Below are 19,167 nucleotides of genomic sequence, written 5' to 3'. Positions count from 1 at the left end.
ACACCAACAACACCAACAACAACACCAACAACAACAACACCACCAACAACACCACCAACAACACCACCAACAACAACACCACCAACACCAACACCAACAACAACACCAACAACAACACCAACAACACCAACAACAACACCACCACCAACACAACAACAACACCAACACCAACAACAACACCAACAACAACACCAACACCACCAACACCACCAACAACACCACCAACAACACCACCAACAACAACAACAACACCAACAACAACACCAACACCACCAACACCACCAACAACACCAACAACACCACCACCAACACCACCACCAACAACACCAACAACAACAACACCACCACCAACACCACCACCAACACCAACAACAACACCAACAACACCACCACCAACACCACCACCAACAACAACAACAACACCAACAACACCACCACCAACACCACCACCAACACCAACAACAACACCACCAACACCACCAACAACACCACCAACACCACCAACACCACCAACACCAACAACACCACCAACAACAACAACACCAACACCAACAACACCAACAACACCAACAACAACACCAACAACAACACCACCAACAACACCACCAACACCACCAACACCAACAACACCACCAACAACAACAACACCAACACCAACAACACCAATACCACCAACACCAACACCACCAACAACAACACCAACAACACCACCAACACCACCAACACCAACAACACCAACACCAACCCACTGCTCCTCAGGCGCTGCGGTGGACAGCACGGTGTCCGAGCCGGAGCAGCCGGGCCGGCCGACCCCGACGCCGGCGCAGACGCTGCGGCTGCTGCACCTGTCGGGACAGGGAACACTGGTGCAGGAGAGTCTCTCCCAGTGAGTCACCACACCAGATCACCACCAGATCACCACCAGATCACCTGAGCGCTCTGATCTCTTTTCTTTGTTTATTTCCTCCAGGGACTACGTCGGCCCGACCCCAGACCCCTTCCCCCACACCCCTCTAATCATCCCCAGCTCTCCCACCGACCCAGAGGACGAACACGGTAAATGATTTCACCTCCTTTGAGTTGTTCAAATCGACGGAGCGGGTCGACGGTGAAAAGAACTTTAAAAAAAGTGTCTTGTGTATGTTGAAACTTTGTCTATGCTGCTATCTTGGCCAGGCTTCCCTTGGAAAAGAGATCATTGTATCTCAACGGGACCGACCTGGTAAAATAAAGGCTAATAAAAAAATAGAAGTTTCTCCTCCAGGGGCCGACGAGCCGATGGACACTTCGCTGCCCCCGGACGACGGAGCGGGAGGGAAGGAGGAGGAGCCGATGGACACGGAGGCCGGCGCTAAGCCCCGCCCATCCGCCTCCACGCCCGTCTCCCAGAATTCACCTGGTTTTGAGTTGGAGCGAACTCTCTCTTTGCCCTCCCAGCCAGAGTTCTCTCATGTATGTACTTCTCTTCTTAACCACTCAGTCTTTTCTTTCACTTGTTTATTTATTTATTTATGCAAACGACGGACATTTAAATGATGCTGATAATGTTGAGGAGTATTACAGCATATTATATATTATATAATATATGTAGTAGACGTCTTCAGATGAGATGTGATGTTCGACCAACGGGGTAAAAAAATGAAGATATTCTGTTAAATTTGATATAAAACATTTTCACAGTTGTCAGTTTTATTTGATAAATGAGGAATTATTTTTTTATCTTTACTTATCTCATTAATCAATCATTCAACATATACCGTACATAATTGTCGCCGGTTTTGATAATAAATTGATATTTTTTGTCATTCATGAAAGAAAAAACTAACTCCTGCACACTGTTTGCTTCACTTGAAGATATTTACTTATTTACTGTTTCGGTACATAGACCTTCATCCACTGTGGTATTCTTTTGATACGAAGGTTTTCTCTTTTTAAGTCATTCCTGAAGGAAAAGTGATGATTTTTCACTCAAAATGTGCGACATTTCTGCTTTTACAACAGTTTAAATTTAAATTTACTTGGAATTTACACTGTTGGTCGAACAAAACAAACTATTTAAAGACAATTTCCCAATTAGTATTGTAAAGAAAACTCAGCAAGTTAATCGATGAGGGCAATAATCCTTTGCTGCAGCACACATTCTTGATATTGTGTTTGTGTGTGTTTTTGTTTTTCTTCTTCTCAGGACGTGTTTGTCCCGACGCCGAGCCTGGAGGCGCCGCAGCGCTCCGACAGGAAGTCGGGCGAGACGCAGTCTCAGCGGCCGGAGTCGGCTTCCTTCCCGCTGCCGCTGCAGCTCACGTGCAGCAGTCCGGCCTCGGAGCACGAGGAGGAGGAGGAGGACAGCCAGGCCACGCAGATCGAGGAGCTGGGCGAGCCGCCCGGCGGCGACTCCGCGGCGTCACGCCAGAGGAGCGAGAGCAACGGCGTCCCTCCGGCGCCTCAAGCGGCCACCAGCTCCAAAGCTTCCGCTTCCGAATCGCCGAAGAACGACTCGTCGGAAGCGGCGGGAAAACCCGAAGCGCCCAAAAAGACTTCTGTGAATGTAGAACTGGTGGCCGGCGAAGACGCAGTGTCCTGCTCGCAGGCAAAGCTGGATTCCTCCGGTCTGAGCGTGAACAGCTGCGTGCAGGAGACTCCCCCCGCGGACGCCGCGCCCGAGAGCTCGCAGTCGTCTGCGGCGGAGGGTTCCGGAGACTCGGGGAAGGAAGCAGGAAGTGCAGAGAGTCCGTCTGTAAAAACGCCGCCGCAGAAGCGCGGAGCGGCTGGTGACAGTCAGGCGGCGAAGGAGGAGGAGGAGGAGGAGGAGGAGGGTTCGGGAATGGCTCTGGTTCTCTCCCACAGCGAGCTGTTGTCCCCCGAGCCCATGGAGGAAGAGGAGGATGAGGAGGAGGAGAGTGAAGGCCGAGGAGACGACAGCGTCATCGTGATCCCAGACAGCGAGAGAGACTCCCCGGCTCAGGGAGACGTGAGCGGCAGCTCCCGGGCGATCGGAGGCGACGCGCCCGTCTCCACGAACGGCCACGAGCCGCGGGCTCAGGCCAAGAAGCTCCACGCGGCCCCTGATAGGCTCTCCCAGCCTGAGAGGGCGGGGCCTGAGCCGGAGGGGCCGAAAGACAAGAGCCTGAGTGACAGCTCGGGAGGTAAGCGGGTACACTGCATGTCAGCAAAGAGGGAAATCCACAAGTTTAGTGAAACTCTAAATGTGTTTTTACGGGAATGTGGATCTCTCAGATCAGTTTGAGGTTCTGGTCTCGATCCACTTTGGTTTTGGCATTACTGATTCCTGTATTGAACTATTATTTATTTTTTTACGACAGAGATTTCTTTCCACTTCACGCTTCCTAAAGAGGGGGAGCTGATTGGTCCTGCTGTCGGAGCCACGCCCCCTTTAATCAGCCAGCTGAAGCAGACGCTGAGACACAGCACCCCCATTGGTGGGTTCAACAACAACAACAACAACAACAACTTGCATTATAGCTGGTGCCGAGCTGCTTCTTCATGCAGGGTTCTTACGCTCATGGAAAACCTGGAAAAATCATGACATTTAAAAATGGTTGGCCTGGAAAAGTCCTTGAAAAAAAAAAAAAAATCCCATGTAAAAAAAGTCATGTAAATGTGTGATATTCATGTGTTCATGACGTTCATTTACGCTGGGTTTGAAATAATGAATATGCTTTTAATAGAAAGACTCAAAATATAAGCAGGCATACATACAGGCATCTATATAAATGTTTATTCTTTTAATCAAACTATTGTCTCATTCATTTGTGTCATTTAAGGTTTACTGTATGCTTTGTATTCTCATTGTTAGTTTAAATACTACATTTTCTCACTTTTTACTGTTTACACCCAGATTTCACTAAACGTTTGTCATGGAAATCTGGTTTAAAGTCATGGAAAAGTCCTGGAACATTGGTCAGAATGTGTGTGAACCCTGGTCAATGTTGTTGTTTTCCTCCTTTCTGCAGAGATGTCCTCCCTCTCTGAGAAGTCGGGCGTGGCGGGCGACGGGTCCATGGCGGCCAGCGACGTCGTGTCGGGGGAGAGCGGGGACGACGCGGCGGACGGGAAGCTGAGCCTGAGGATGAAGCTGGTGACGCCGGTGGAGGAGGGCAGCTCGGAGCGCTTCAGCCTGCAGAGTGAGCGCCGCGCCCTCCACCCGGCTGCTCTCGGCGGTGAAAACGCTCATTAATACATTTTCACATTTTCTACCCCCACAGAGCCGGCGCTATCGGGGGAGGAAGGATCTGTCGCCAAGGTTACCACTGTTGCCAAGGCCGTAACCAGGTAACCGGGCACATTACCTACATTCTTTCACGAGTGTGCAGACGCCTTTCATTCAGAGAAGCAGCTGAAGGACACGCTTTGTATTGAGAATATGCAAAAGTCTTGTAGGATGGATTATGATATTGATTTATATACATTTATTTATATTTATGTATATATATATATATATATATATATATATATATATATATATATATTTTGTATTTTTTATTTATTTAATATATATATATAGATTTTTTTTTATATTTATAGATATTTCTAATTTATTTAATATATTTTATATGTAGATTCAATATATACATATATATATTTAATATGTATATTTTTAAATGTATTTAATATATACATATTTAATGAATGAATGAATATATACTTTATTAATCCCCAAGGGGAATTTTTTTTGTCGTTATCAGTAGCGCCTTACCATTGAAGATACAAACACACAAGATAAAAGATCAAATATATAAAGAAAGAAGCAACAGGGATGAAAGAAATATTATATATAAAATATATTTTTTATATTCATATATATTTTTAATTTATTTAATATATATATATATATATTTAATATATGTATTTTTTTTTTATTTATTTAATATAGATATGTTCTTATATATGTATTTATAAAAAAATCTTTTTATTTAATTTATTTAATAAATAATATATATTATGGATAATAATGTACGGTCTAACTGATGAAAAGAGCACCTGTTCTAGTGGTGAGACTGTCTTTCATCCGTTCGCGCTCACGTTATATATATTTGGGTGTATTTTAACGGATCTGTTTCAGTTCCAATTTTTTTTAGGGCTATATCACATCGTCATATATTTTATGATGCGATCGCCATAAAAACAAACATTTTGTTGTGGTTATTTAAATGTAGTTCATAGTGCTGTTAGATTGTTGCGTTCCTCCATTTTTTTTCAATGCATTTTGACTTTTGGACACAGTTGTATTGGAGTTGGAATCAGTCTTTCATTAATTCTACAAATAGTGAATGGATTAGTCGTTGCAGACTAACACGTTTGATTTCCCAGCAGCCCGTCTGTGTTCAGTCGCGTCAGGCAGGCGCACAGACAGCAGGAAGCCAGGGAGGACCTCCAGGCTGGAGGCAAAGCCACACCTGTCAGGTAAGTACTCTCACCTTTACGGCACGGGAGTGCAGCTCCTCGTGTGAACACTGAAGCAACGCAATCTCACTCTTCAACTGCAGGGACCACAATGCACCTGCAGAAAGACGGGTTTGAAATGTGCTTCTGGAGAAGCACAGAGCTCTCATTCAGCTCCTTTGAAGTTCAGTCCTGCGAGACCGGACTCGGGGTATAATAGACAGGAAGGCCCAGAACAGTGTTGTCCCACTTGTGTCTCCTTTGGAAGGAGTTCTGACTTTGGAGCTGAAAGATTTCTCCAAGAAGAGCTGATTTAATTTGTGTGGAATTAAAACATTTCTCTGCTGCGGGAGCTTCACGTGTCGGTGTGAATAGTTTTCCCCTGTTGAAATGTATTTTAGTAGACAGAAATAGGTCGTGTGTGTGTGTGTGTGTGTGTGTGTGTGTGTGTGTGTGTGTGTGTGTGTGTGTGTGTGTGTGTGTGTGTGTGTGTGTGAGACCTACTTTGGGAGTCTGGAGGTGAGATGGATGGTATCTTCTACGTATTCTCTCCGGCAGGAAGCTGTAGTCTGTGGACAGAGAGACGCTGCTTTTACTAAATGAATTCCGTTTACAGAGCTGTGGGCTGTTTGGATGAGAGAATAACAAGATTTATTTAGGATGTATATAGTTGTTTAATAATAAGCTCTGACCGGACGATGGTGCCGGAGGGAAGAGCTTATTATTCTGTTATTGTGTTTTTCGTAGTTTGGCAGATATCAAAAGAAGAAGGTGGTCTTTCGAGTGAAAGTGTCTTTATTGGTTTTTCTATTACACAGAAAAGCTCATTTTGCAGCTGGTGATGCTGCATGTGTGGGTTTTGGGAAGCAAATCATTTGCATATATTTTGGTAACAGCCAGCGATGAGGGCAGAGTTTTATTAAACAGGATAAAAAAAGCATACTTTTTTTTTTTGGGAGGGTTGATTTTTCTTTAATATCCGCTTGTAAAAAATAAATTAAAAAACCCTCACAAGCCGCTGCTTACTTCCTGAACCACGGTACAGAAGTGGAGGAATATATTTAATTATGTTTATATTATAATGTTCTTCTTATGTGACCTGGCTTTAAAATGTTGACATTTTTAGATTTCCCCCCAGAATACAACCCCACCCTAACTATGTATTACATGTTAATGTTTGCCTACGATGTTCCTGATGTTGCGTCACATTGTAACATTTGTTGTGTTTTTTTAATCTTTTCTTCGACAGAGGGCAGCTGCCCGCCTCCCCGGCGTCCTCTCTGGGATGCAACAGCCTCCCGAACAGCCAATCGCAGCCCTCGCAACAGGAAGCCACCCGTCAGGCTCCTGCGGGCCCCGCCGAGGCCCCCGAGGACAGGCGAGCCCCGCCTCCAGCTCCAGAACCGCCCGCCCCGAACCGGACGGAGGCCCGACACAGAGACGGCGCCGTCACCTCCAGTCCGTCCAACAAGGTGAGTCACTTCCTGTCCACGGCTTCTATTCACAGTACAAAGGGTTAATAACGATAATCCATGTTTCTGGTTACTGAACATGTTTATTATATAATGCTCTACGCCTTTTACAGCTAACGCTTACATTCTATAAAGGTTAAGTTCTAATTTGAATGAATTGTATATTGAGCCTGATAAAGATTCTCAAACCAATGATTTTAGTTGTTTTATGAGCCACTAGACTCCGTTGACAAAAAAAGAAAAAAAAAGCAATTTCACCCAACAAAACGTTGACGGTCAAACCGCCGCCTAAAAGGGTTAGTTTGAATTCACCAAAGTCTCCATCTACTGTAGTAAAACTCTGACTTTGGAGAAGAACCGCACGCACAACCCCACTTCAATGCACCGCACGCACGACCCCACTTCAATGCACCGCACGCAAGACTCCACTTCAATGCACCCCACGCACAACCCCACTTCAATGCACCGCACGCACAACCCCACTTCAATGCACCGCACGCACAACCCCACTTCAATGCACCGCACGCACAACCCCACTTCAATGCACCGCACTCACAACCCTACTTCAATGCACCAGACCTAACCCTCTGTCCTGTGTGTCTCAGATCCGGCAGCGAACCGTCTCCCAGCAGACCAGCTTCGATGCTCCGGGTCTGCGCTCCCCAGCTGGCAGGGTAGGGACATTCTGCTCGTGTGTGTGTGTGTGTGTGTGTGTGTGTGTGTGTGTGTGTGTGTGTGTGTGTGTGTGTGTGTGTACGTGTACGTGTGTGTGTACGTGTGTGTCCCCCATTGAATTGTATTTTTTGTTGTCCTAAAGGGAGAGCCAGAGTCTCCGTATAGAAGAACCCCCGCCCACCGCAGACACGTGCGCACCATCCAGGAAGTGCGCACCACCGTCACGCGGATCATCACGGACGTCTATTATGAGGACGGCAAAGAGGTGGAGCGCAAAGTCACGGAGGTAAACGACACACCGCTGTGGAGGAAACCTTCAGAGACCTTTTGGTTCCTAAAGGGGTCGTTCAGCTTCATAGTGAGTTTCAGCTCATTGTTTAGACGTCCGGCCCAGAAAACGTAGGATCCAGGTTGAAAAATACCCAAGTTAAAAATGAGTATGAGGGATTACAGAATGTAAGAAAGTTTACAGGAAATTGAGACTTAAACTCATGTTTACAATGTTTACTGAGGAAATACATCAAGAGAAGTAGAGTCATTTATATAGACTTCTATACAACCAGAGGAGTCTCCCCCTGGTGGTCAGGAGAGAGAATGCAGCTTTAACACATGAAGCATAGACTTCTATACAACCAGAGGAGTCACTCCCTGGTGGTCAGGAGAGAGAATGCAGCTTTAACACGTGAAGCATAGACTTCTATACAACCAGAGGAGTCGCCCCCTGGTGGTCAGTAGAGAGAATGCAGCTTTAACACATGAAGCCTATACTTCTATACAACCATAGGAGTCACCCCCTGGTGGTCAGTAGAGCGAATGCAGCTTTAGCACATGAAGCCTTTACTTCTACACAACCAGAGGAGTCGCCCCCTGGTGGTCAGGAGAGAGAATACAGCTTTAACACATGAAGCATAGACTTCTATACAACCAGAGGAGTCGCCCCCTGGTGGTCAGAAGAGAGAATACAGCTTTAACACATGAAGCATAGACTTCTATACAACCAGAGGAGTCGCCCCCTGGTGGTCAGTAGAGAGAATGCAGCTTTAACACATGAAGCCTATACTTCTATACAACCAGAGGAGTCGCCCCCTGGTGGTCAGTAGAGTGAATGCAGCTTTAACACATGAAGCCTATACTTCTATACAACCAGAGTAGTCGCCCCCTGGTGGTCAGTAGAGAGAATGCAGCTTTAACACATGAAGCCTATACTTCTATACAACCAGAGGAGTCGCCCCCTGGTGGTCAGGAGAGAGAATGCAGCTTTAACACATGAAGCATAGACTTCTATACAACCAAAGGAGTCGCCCCCTGGTGGTCAGTAGAGAGAGTGCAGGTTTAAGACATGAAGCATTGGCTTCACTTTTCAGAAGCGGAGGTTTCCTCCTTGTTCCACCCCATTTCTTTTCATATTAGAACCACCTTCTCACCATAACCCAGTATAATTTTACGGCTCACAAACCTCAAAAGCCAGAAAGTAAAATCAACATTTCAGTCCTTTATTGTTAAATTAATGGGCGGTGTAATATGCACCTTTACTAGCAATTTGGAAATATATTGAACACTCATCACTTCTTGACTTGAGCTGTTTTTTTGTGTTACCAGGAGAGCGAGGAGCCCGTGGTGGACTGCCAGGTGTTGGACGGCGACATCTCTCCGTGCCGCACGGGCAACAGCTCCGTGACCTCCGGTGACCTGGCGGACATCAGCTCTCTGTCGTCCAAGGCCTCCAGCATGCAGCACAGCTCCGGGGGAACCAGCAGCAGCGGCTTCACGCGGCCGGAGTTCATCATGCCGCCCATCCGAGGGGCCTTCAGGTACCACCCCCACCTCCCACACCCTTCCTCCCGTCTATACCAGCTGCATGCCGATTTCCTGTGTCACTCCTTCATCTTCTTTGCCTTTCTAACACCCTAATTTCTCAGTGATTCACTGATCCCGGCCTGCTTCGGGGTACAAGTTGCTCGCGGGCACAAATCTGGGGGGCGCAAAGAAAAGACGCTCAATGCCGGCGGGGGTGTTTCTGGTTTTTGTAGCGCGGCCCCCAGATCGGTGCCCCGTGCAACCTGACCGGATTCCATTCGTCCCCTCTGTGTGTCTGCAGTCCCAGGAGGGGAGGCGGGCAGCAACAGAGGGGTCACAGGGGTCACAGGGCAGGGTCAGTGGTCACGGTGGACAGAGGCTTCGGCACCCTGGGGTCCCGGGCCTTCGCCCCGCTGACCCCCAGAGGAAGGGCGAGAAGGGGGCGACCCCGGTCCCGCTCCTCGATGTCCAGGTGAGTCCTCGCTGAGGCTCGCCCTGCACTTTAAGCCACCGCTGATGAGGCAGGAAGCCTCTCCAATAACACTTTACTTTTCCTCTTTTCACTAATCTTCTCACGCTGAGCTGCAGCTATCGATTGATTTCTGTCATGAATCATTTGTTGATTACTTGTTTATTTCTTGGAAAATGTCGTAAACTCGTGAAAACCATCACAAACACAACGTCAGATTAGTTTTGTCTGACCAAAAGTTCTAAAACCCAAAGATATTACATTTAAAATGACATGTGCCTGAATCCTCGTCACTTATTCAGATTGTGGATCATTTATTTTTGTCAATCCACCAATTTAAGTCAAATATTTTTTTGTTATAAGAAAGAAAAGAGTTATTTAATTTACGTTGTTTAGTTAAAGAATGTTTATTGAATGAATTAGAAGAGTGACAGACGGGTAGACTGAGTGGATCACTTAACCATTGTGCATCCCTTTTTAAAAGGTTTCTCTAAATTAAAGCCTGATTATAGTAGAATGCATCATGTCTGCTGCTATTGTAACGCTCTGAATGGCCTGAAATAACCTTTAAGTGTCTGTACAGTTTATTATAGACTTATTATAGTTCACACCCATGCCAAAAGTTCTGCCATGTCTGAACCCTAAACCCCGCAGATGGGATGGAAACTCCAGAAAGTTTAAAAACAATAATTTTTGTCCGATTTTCAATCTTTCCGACGGTCCTTGAACACATCATGTGTGAGGAACGCTTCAGAAGTGACCAAAACTAAGCTTAAAATTGTGGTTATCTTTTCTAGCCCGACTAAAACGTTTGTTTTAACCAGATTCTATAACAAACGTTATATTGCATGTGATGGGAGCCAAAAAACACCTCAAACGAGGTTAAAACCGCTAAAATGATCTAAAGATTCAAAAGCCAAGAGATTGATGAATGTCAATCAATTATGGAGCAAAGGTCGGCATGCCAGCCCCATTCCAGTGAAGATAAATATATAACTTTATCTTAAAATAAGCTATAAATAGACGTCCTGCATCAGGAGCCCTTGAAGTCTCCGTGTTTCTGACCCGTCTCTCTGCTTCGCCTCTAAAGAGGCGGCGGCGGATCCCTGCGGCGGCTCGGTGCACAGGGCCCGCCGCTCTCCTCCTCCGAGGACGAGCACTTCACCCGCATGCTCCCCCCGCGGCTCCCCGCCAGCCCCGCGGACGGAGAGCCGCCCGGCCACTCCGACTCCCTGCGGTCGTCGCCGGAGGATGCCAACTCGGCCGGGAGCAGCTTCGTGGGCCTGCGGGTGGTCGCCAAGTGGACGTCCAACGGGTACTTCTACTCGGGCCGCATCATCAAGGACGCCGGCGAGGGCCGGTTCCGCCTGCGGTTCGACGACGGCTACGAGTGCGAGGTGGCGGCGAGGGACATCCTGCTGTGTGACCCCATCCCCATGGAGACGGAGGTCACCGCCCTGCTGGAGGACGAGTACTTCAGCATAGGTGAGGGAGGGGCTCTGATGTGATGACCTCTGACCTGTATAGGTGAGGGAGGGAGTCTAAAGACATGTATAGGTGAGGGAGGGACTCTAAAGACCTTTATAGGTAAGAGAGGGACTCTAAAGACCTTTATAGGTGAGGGAGGGACTCTAAAGACCTTTATAGGTAAGAGAGGGACTCTAAAGACCTTTATAGGTGAGGGAGGGACTCTAAAGACCTTTATAGGTAAGAGAGGGACTCTAAAGACCTTTATAGGTAAGAGAGGGACTCTAAAGACCTTTATAGGTGAGGGAGGGACTCTAAAGACCTTTATAGGTAAGAGAGGGACTCTAAAGACCTTTAGAGGTGAGGGAGGGACTCTAAAGACCTTTAAAGGTAAGAGAGGGACTCTAAAGACCTTTATAGGTGAGGGAGGGACTCTAAAGACCTTTATAGGTAAGAGAGGAAGTCTAAAGACCTTTATAGGTGAAGGAGGGACTCTAAAGACCTTTATAGGTGAAGGAGGGACTCTAAAGACCTTTATAGGTAAGAGAGGGACTCTAAAGACCTTTATAGGTGAAGGAGGGACTCTAAAGACATTTATAGGTAAGAGAGGGACTCTAAAGACCTTTATTGGTGAAGGAGGGACTCTAAAGACCTTTATAGGTGAGGGAGGGACTCTAAAGACCTTTATAGGTAAGAGAGGGACTCTAAAGACCTTTATAGGTAAGAGAGGGACTCTAAAGACCTTTATAGGTAAGAGAGGGACTCTAAAGACCTTTATAGGTAAGAGAGGGACTCTAAAGACCTTTATAGGTAAGATAGGGACTCTAAAGACCTTTATAGGTAAGAGAGGGACTCTAAAGACCTTTTTAGGTGAGGGAGGGACTCTAAAGACCTTTATAGGTAAGAGAGGGACTCTAAAGACCTTTTTAGGTGAGGGAGGGACTCTAAAGACCTTTATAGGTAAGAGAGGGACTCTAAAGACCTTTATAGGTGAGGGAGGGACTCTAAAGACCTTTATAGGTAAGAGAGGGACTCTAAAGACCTTTATTGGTGAAGGAGGGACTCTAAAGACCTTTATAGGTAAGAGAGGGACTCTAAAGACCTTTATAGGTGAAGGAGGGACTCTAAAGACCTTTATAGGTAAGAGAGGGACTCTAAAGACCTTTATAGGTGAAGGAGGGACTCTAAAGACCTTTATAGGTAAGAGAGGGACTCTAAAGACCTTTATAGGTGAAGGAGGGACTCTAAAGACCTTTATTGGTGAAGGAGGGACTCTAAAGACCTTTATAGGTGAAGGAGGGACTCTAAAGACCTTTATAGGTAAGAGAGGGACTCTAAAGACCTTTATAGGTGAAGGAGGGACTCTAAAGACCTTTATAGGTAAGAGAGGGACTCTAAAGACCTTTATAGGTGAAGGAGGGACTCTAAAGACCTTTATAGGTGAAGGAGGGACTCTAAAGACCTTTATAGGTAAGAGAGGGACTCAAAGACCTTTATTGGTGAGGGAGGAAGTCTAAAGACCTTTATAGGTGAAGGAGGGACTCTAAAGACCTTTATAGGTGAAGGAGAGACTCTAAAGACCTTTATTGGTGAAGGAGGGACTCTAAAGACCTTTATAGGTGAAGGAGGGACTCTAAAGACCTTTATAGGTGAAGGAGGGACTCTAAAGACCTTTATAGGTAAGAGAGGGACTCTAAAGACCTTTATAGGTGAAGGAGGGACTCTAAAGACCTTTATAGGTGAAGGAGGGACTCTAAAGACCTTTATTGGTGAAGGAGGGACTCTAAAGACCTTTATAGGTGAAGGAGGGACTCTAAAGACCTTTATAGGTAAGAGAGGGACTCTAAAGACCTTTATAGGTGAGAGGGGCTCTAAAGACCTTTATAGGTGAGAGGGGCTCTAAAGACCTTTATTGGTGAGGGAGGGACTCTAAAGACCTTTTTTAATTCATTGGATCTGTCTGTCTGCAGGTGTGGTGAGGGGCCATAAAACCGAGGACCAGGACCTGTTCTACAGCGTGGAGAAGGAGGGCCAGAAGCAGTGGTACAACAGGACGGCCATCATCTTGTCTGTGGAGCAGGGCAACAAGCTGAGGGAGCAGCACAGCCTCGGGCCCTACGAGCCCTCCACCCCGCTGCCCAAGGCCTCCGACATCAGCCTCGGTAAGACTTACTTTTAGCAAGCACGACAAGTTTGAAGCAGATTGGAGGAAGTCCAGTGGAGTTAAAAGAGCTTTTTAATGAGGAAACATGTAACATGTGTAGGGGGTTGCATGAGTGTTTGAGCATCCCAAGCCACTAAACAAGGAGTAATACATCATCGTATAAAGCATGTCATTTTATTTTGCCAGTAGGTGGCGCTTGACAATGTGACAATTTCTCCATGTAAATGTGCTCATGCCATGAGAAGTTTTGGGCGGATTGCGTGATGCACCTTGGAGTTACAACAACTTTCTCTAACAGAGCGAACGGCACAATGGGTGTGTCTTCGGGTCCACGCCACGTCAAGGCCGTTGGACGAAAACTCACAAATAGCACAACTTAAGATCATAAGGGTCTTGAAATCATCCTTGAATTGAAGTCGATCGCATAAATATTCTAGGATGAGTTCGTAAAAGTACAAACGCTGAAAACGGTGAAAAATGTCAAAAATGGCCAAAAAAGCCCAAATTGGCCGAATTACTATGACGCCCCCTAGTGTTTAAATCGCATGAAATGTGTTGTGCATGTTAGGGCATGCAATGTGCACATATTCTAAAAATTTGGAGTCATTAGTCCAAATAGTTTTAATGTTATGAGTATTGAAAAACAAGACACGCCCCTAAGAAGTTAATTGGTCGTTATCTCTTCAACACAATAAAATATCAAAAAGCTTTTAATCCAGTTTTGATGATACAGCTCCAATCATGACGCACAGCAAGTTTGGTATGAATCAGAGCAAACGTGTAGGAGAAACTAACAATAATGTGTTTTTCACAAAATTCAAAATGGCGGAGAATCTAAGTAGGCGGAGTTTAGGGGTGTGAGATGCTTTTTTGTAGTAGCAGTAATACTACTAGTAGTATTAGCAGTACTCGTAGTAGCAGCAGTACTACTAGTACTATAAAGGATATTTCAGTAACTTGGAGAAGCTCAAGCTGCTGGTGTGCGTTAAACTTCCGGACCTTTCTTTAATCAGCGGTGTTCTCTCCGTAGATAACCTGGTGGAGGGGAAGAGGAGGCGCAGAGGAGCCCTGGAGGGTCCGACCACGCCGGACCGCAGCCCTCGAACCCCCGGCCCCTCCGGCAAGAGGAAGCTGATGGCCTCCGAGGACACCAGGACGCCGGCCAAGAGGGGACGCCGGGGCTCGGGCGCCCGAGCCGGTACGGAGACGCGCTCGCCGAAACCGTGACCGCCTCCGAACAAAAGGGGGGAGAGGGGGGGGGGGCATTTTTATTGTTTTTATTATTTCAGGGTTGTAAACTGTTCTGTCCCCTGTTTTTTAACTTAAGGAATTCAGAGTTTTATCTTTTTTATTTTCTATTTTAATTGGTGTTTTTAAGCTTTACATTACTCATGGATTTCAAACCTAATGTATTATTCTCGTCTACGGTTTTTATCAGTGGTATTAAGTCTGTGTCGCTCTGTGCTTTGCAAGGCTTAGTGGCACTTTTTTCAATGTTTTTTAGAAGAGTTATTCTAGAATAAATGAATTTGTTTGAACTTGTTGCTGACATTGTGCTCTGAGCAATGTGACGTTGTTAAATCTTGTCTTCTGTCTTCGTCCACGCGAGTCCTCCTGGTCAGTAGCGTGGTCTGTGGTCTGTGCACTGAGCTCAGTTAGCTAAGTAGCTAAGTCGTGTGCGTCTCCTGCCGCCGGCCGCCGCCGCCGCCGCCGAGGCCGACTGGGTAATTAACGACGTGCACCACTGTTCCCATGGTGTCGGTCCACGGTGGTGGGAGGATTACAGGTGTCTGTTTGTGCAAAGTCACGGGTGTTTTTGCTTTGAGAATTTTTTTTTTATAATGTCAGTTGGTTCAGCCAAATTTACAGAAAATAAATCTGACTTTATGTCGCAATGCAGACAGTATTTCTTATATTAGTTTTTTTTTTTGGTCTTAATGACAGACGTTCAAATAACATTTTATTCTCATGCATTTTATTTTTTTTACACCGAATAGTCTTGATTCTTCTCTACACATTTACTATATATACTTTTTTTAAATGTATTTATTTATATATATTCTTTTTTTTAAATTTATTTATTTATAAATATTTCTCTATATGTATTGATTTACCTCAGAAATTTAAATTGATAAAATTTAAGTAAATTGTACCTGTATCTCTACTACTATAGAGTACACGTTTACTTTCCAGTCTGCAAGTAAAATAATATTTTCAAAGAAAGAACCGAGTGGTTTCTCCAGTCTTCCCCAGAGTTAATTAAATATGTTCAGCCCTAATGTGGAAGGAAAAGTCATCTTCTCCATCGTGTATATGATATATAATATATATTAATTAATACATCAACCAAGTCCTCACTCAACGTTTAGGAACTCTGTCTTTAGCCTTAAAAGCTTTTTATTTATTTTTACTTCTAAAGAAAGTACATTTTTTCCATCCAAATAACGTAAACATGAACTATGTCAGATCTCTAAAACATCAGCAGATGATGATAAAATATATTTTGTTGTAATTTGGATGAACTGACTCTTTTTTTTTTAAAGTCGCCTACCTCGTTTTTGCTTCTTGTTCTTCTTCTTGTTCCTCCTCCTCTTCACCGCTGTCCGTCTGTGTCCAGCAGCCCAGCGGGTCGGCCAGTGCAACACCTCCGGCAGCGGCACGGATCTCCCCGGCGGGTCCGGCGCCGTGGCGCAGACTCACGGGCCGCTGCCCCAGAACACCACGCTCTTCATGGGCTTCGCCTTCATGCTGACGGCCTCGTCCGAGATCGACCGGCTGACCAACCGGAACGGCAGCGACGACGAGGACGGCGAGGACGGTGAGGGCGGAGTCAGCCGGAGCGTCGCTTTGACCGGAGGATCAATAATTCTATTTTTTTTTTTTTTTTTACATTTTATTTCCCAGATTACGTGCAGACCGGTCCGTATAACAAAGTGTACACAGAGTCCCAGCTGCAGGCCGGTGGAGGATTCGTCCTGAAAGACTTCAACGAAGAACAAGTGAGTGATCGCTTCAGTGTCACTTCTTGAGAATCAAAGTCTTAGTAGTAGTAGTATTAGTAGTACTAGGAGTATTTCCTCCCGTCTTCAGGAGCCATGAATCATTGTTGTGCTACTTGGAATAAACTTTAATCAACCTACCTGCAGTTTAGTGTCAGATGTTAACCTTTGGAACTTTTTATTGTCACGATAATTCAGTTCTCGCTGAATAAAGTTGAATATTTATTGATTTATGTTCCGTCACATTTTTATGCACTTAAAAGGAAAAAAAACACGCCACCTTTTCTGTGGAAGTTTAATCCGTATTGATGGTAAATGTAGTCGACTGACGTAATAAACTCTATTTACCCAGAATGCTGAGTGCACCTGGAGTTGTGCCCGCCGTGCCTACATGTACCAGAATGCATTGCTCTAAAGCATTTTTTCATCTGTGTACTCTGGCTCCAATAAATATATAAAATACAGCCAAAACACTGTCCTCCATGAAACTATGGAGAAGGGGAACAAGGAAGCTCTGTCCACAGGCCACGCCCCCTGAGGGTAGAACTACAAGCTGAAACAGCCTGTAGTTCTTCCTCGCCTCCGACTATACGTCATCAACGCCGATTAAAGCTGTTCCACTCCGTCTCCCTCCGCCTGCAGTGTAAGGCCGCCTACCAGAGTCTGCTCATCGCGGACCAGCACTGCCGCACCAGGAAGTACCTGCTGTGTCTGGCCAGCGGCGTGCCGAGCGTGTCGCACATCTGGGTGAGAGACTGCTGCAAAGAGAACAAGCTGCTCAACTACCGGAACTACCTGCTGCCCGCCGGCGTGGGGCCGGACGAGGCCATCGTGGAATGGTGAGCCAGATCATTCTTATTGCTTTTCATTCTTTGGGTTTCACGGAGAGTTTCTGTTTTTTAAGTGTATGCCATGCAACACTATTACGTGTTCTTAAGAAACTATACTGCTTTTGTTTGTGGTATATTATAATGACATCACATACTATGTTTTTCTTTTCTTTGTGTGTGTGTGTATATATATATATATATATATATATATATATATATATATATATATATATATATATATATATATATATATATATCTCTTTTTAAAATCTTTTTTACAGATACAAAATAAAATATATATTTTTTTAATATAATAATCTAAGATAGATAGACATGTATAAAAAAAGATGTATACTTTTTTTTAAATGTATATAGAAAAATATATTTGTTTAATACGTTATATATAGATTTTTTTACATTTTAATATTAATATATTATATATTAATATATATTTTAATATAATATTTTTTAATATTTAATTTTTAATTTTTTTTAATATATATATATATTTACGTCTAAGATATACATATTTAAAAAAAAGTATACATCTTTTTTTATACATTATATATAGAAAAAATATATTTTTATATATCTACATCCAAGATGGATAGACATGTATAAAAACAGTATACTTTTTTTTTAAATGTATATAGAATTTTTTTTTTTATACTTATATATAGATTTATTTTTTAAATATATTTACATCTAAGATGGACATATTCAAAAAAAAGTATACATCCTTTTTTTTAGATGTATATAATGTATACAAACATTTTATTATAATTCATTTTATATATATATATTTTTATAAATTGTATATAGAAATTATTTTGTATATTATATAAAATAATAAAAGTGTGTGTGTATATATATATATATATATATTTTTTTTGTTATACTATACAATTACTTTTTGAACACACTGTTGTATGCAGCCGCTCATTCAACAGCAGCCGGTTATTTCAACATTCTCTCCCCGCTCAGGCATGCGCGCTGCAGCCCGTTCAAGGCTCTGCGGGTCCTGCTGGTGTTCGAGAAGCCCGTGGACCTGTGGGCCCAGCTGATCACGATGGGCGGCGGCTCTTCGGTCCAACAGTTCCCGGCAGACAAAGACGCCTCAGGTACAGAACGCCGCCGTGTGACGTCACGCCGGCGTGCGGGAAGCCCGTTGCTCACGGCCTGTTGCTCCTCCCCCTCTGCAGACGTTCCCGCCGGCAAGTACGACGTGGTGGTGACGGACCGCGCCTGCCCGGCGTCGGTGGAGAAAGCCGTGACGTCACAGGAAGTCCCGCTGGTGTCTCCCGAGTGGCTCATCCAGAGCGTCATCAGCGGCGAGCGCCTGGGTTTCCACGGCAAGCCGGAGTACCGCCACGACTCCTCCTCCTCCTCCTCCTCTTCCTCATAATCCGAGCCCACGTGTGCAAAAAGATGCCTTGGACCACGTTAAATGTTCCGCGTTAGTTCCGTTGCATGCCTCCGCTGTATATATATCTTTATCCAGTCTGTTTTTAATGGGATAATAAATTGTGACTCGTTTCATTTTAACCGATTTCAGTTTATTTTCTCCACACAACATTGGTGTCATATTTAAATATTTACAGTTTGTACAAGTGTACGGTGTTGAGCTCAGGTTTCTTCTGTTATCAGTGGAAGTAAACGGGTTTGTTTGTAAGGATCGCTATACAGAAGGTTAAAACCACCTTAAAGGAACAGTTCAACAGTTTGGGAACATTCACTTTCTTTGGAGAGAATTAGATGAGAAGTTCAACAGCACTCCTGGTTGTTGGCTAAATATGACGCAACATGAACCTGTTAGCTTAGCATAGGGAATGTAAACAGCTAGCTAAGCTGAAAGCTGCTTGACCTTTGACCTCTGCAGCCTCATAATAATCAT

At 44.7% G+C, this 19,167-nt stretch overlaps 1 protein-coding gene across 1 annotated transcript in view; it reads left to right on the top strand.

Annotated features, from left to right (window-relative positions):
• The window catches only part of tp53bp1 (tumor protein p53 binding protein, 1), a gene marked incomplete at its 5' end in the record, with an annotated part of 25,041 nt that extends 6,357 nt beyond the window's left edge, over positions 1-18,684 (top strand). Inside the window, 21 exons of the mRNA XM_079230512.1 lie at positions 760-886; positions 971-1,056; positions 1,265-1,452; positions 2,186-3,143; positions 3,321-3,437; positions 3,972-4,142; positions 4,224-4,290; positions 5,329-5,421; positions 6,650-6,872; positions 7,478-7,546; positions 7,690-7,833; positions 9,147-9,358; positions 9,646-9,816; positions 10,904-11,298; positions 13,251-13,442; positions 14,475-14,642; positions 16,065-16,262; positions 16,349-16,443; positions 17,086-17,282; positions 18,258-18,394; positions 18,476-18,684. Coding sequence (XP_079086638.1) covers positions 760-886; positions 971-1,056; positions 1,265-1,452; positions 2,186-3,143; positions 3,321-3,437; positions 3,972-4,142; positions 4,224-4,290; positions 5,329-5,421; positions 6,650-6,872; positions 7,478-7,546; positions 7,690-7,833; positions 9,147-9,358; positions 9,646-9,816; positions 10,904-11,298; positions 13,251-13,442; positions 14,475-14,642; positions 16,065-16,262; positions 16,349-16,443; positions 17,086-17,282; positions 18,258-18,394; positions 18,476-18,678 — 4,211 coding nt within the window. The 3' untranslated portion in view covers positions 18,679-18,684. The remainder of the gene's footprint in view (positions 1-759; positions 887-970; positions 1,057-1,264; positions 1,453-2,185; positions 3,144-3,320; positions 3,438-3,971; positions 4,143-4,223; positions 4,291-5,328; positions 5,422-6,649; positions 6,873-7,477; positions 7,547-7,689; positions 7,834-9,146; positions 9,359-9,645; positions 9,817-10,903; positions 11,299-13,250; positions 13,443-14,474; positions 14,643-16,064; positions 16,263-16,348; positions 16,444-17,085; positions 17,283-18,257; positions 18,395-18,475) is intronic.
• Positions 18,685-19,167: the final 483 nt, after the last annotated feature.

The sequence above is a fragment of the Taurulus bubalis genome (genome assembly GCF_910589615.1).
Source record: "Taurulus bubalis genome assembly, chromosome: 15".
In the NCBI taxonomy this organism is placed as follows: Eukaryota; Metazoa; Chordata; class Actinopteri; order Perciformes; family Cottidae; genus Taurulus; species Taurulus bubalis.
Note: the sequence above shows the minus strand (reverse complement) of the source record. Positions and strands in the feature narration are given on the sequence as shown.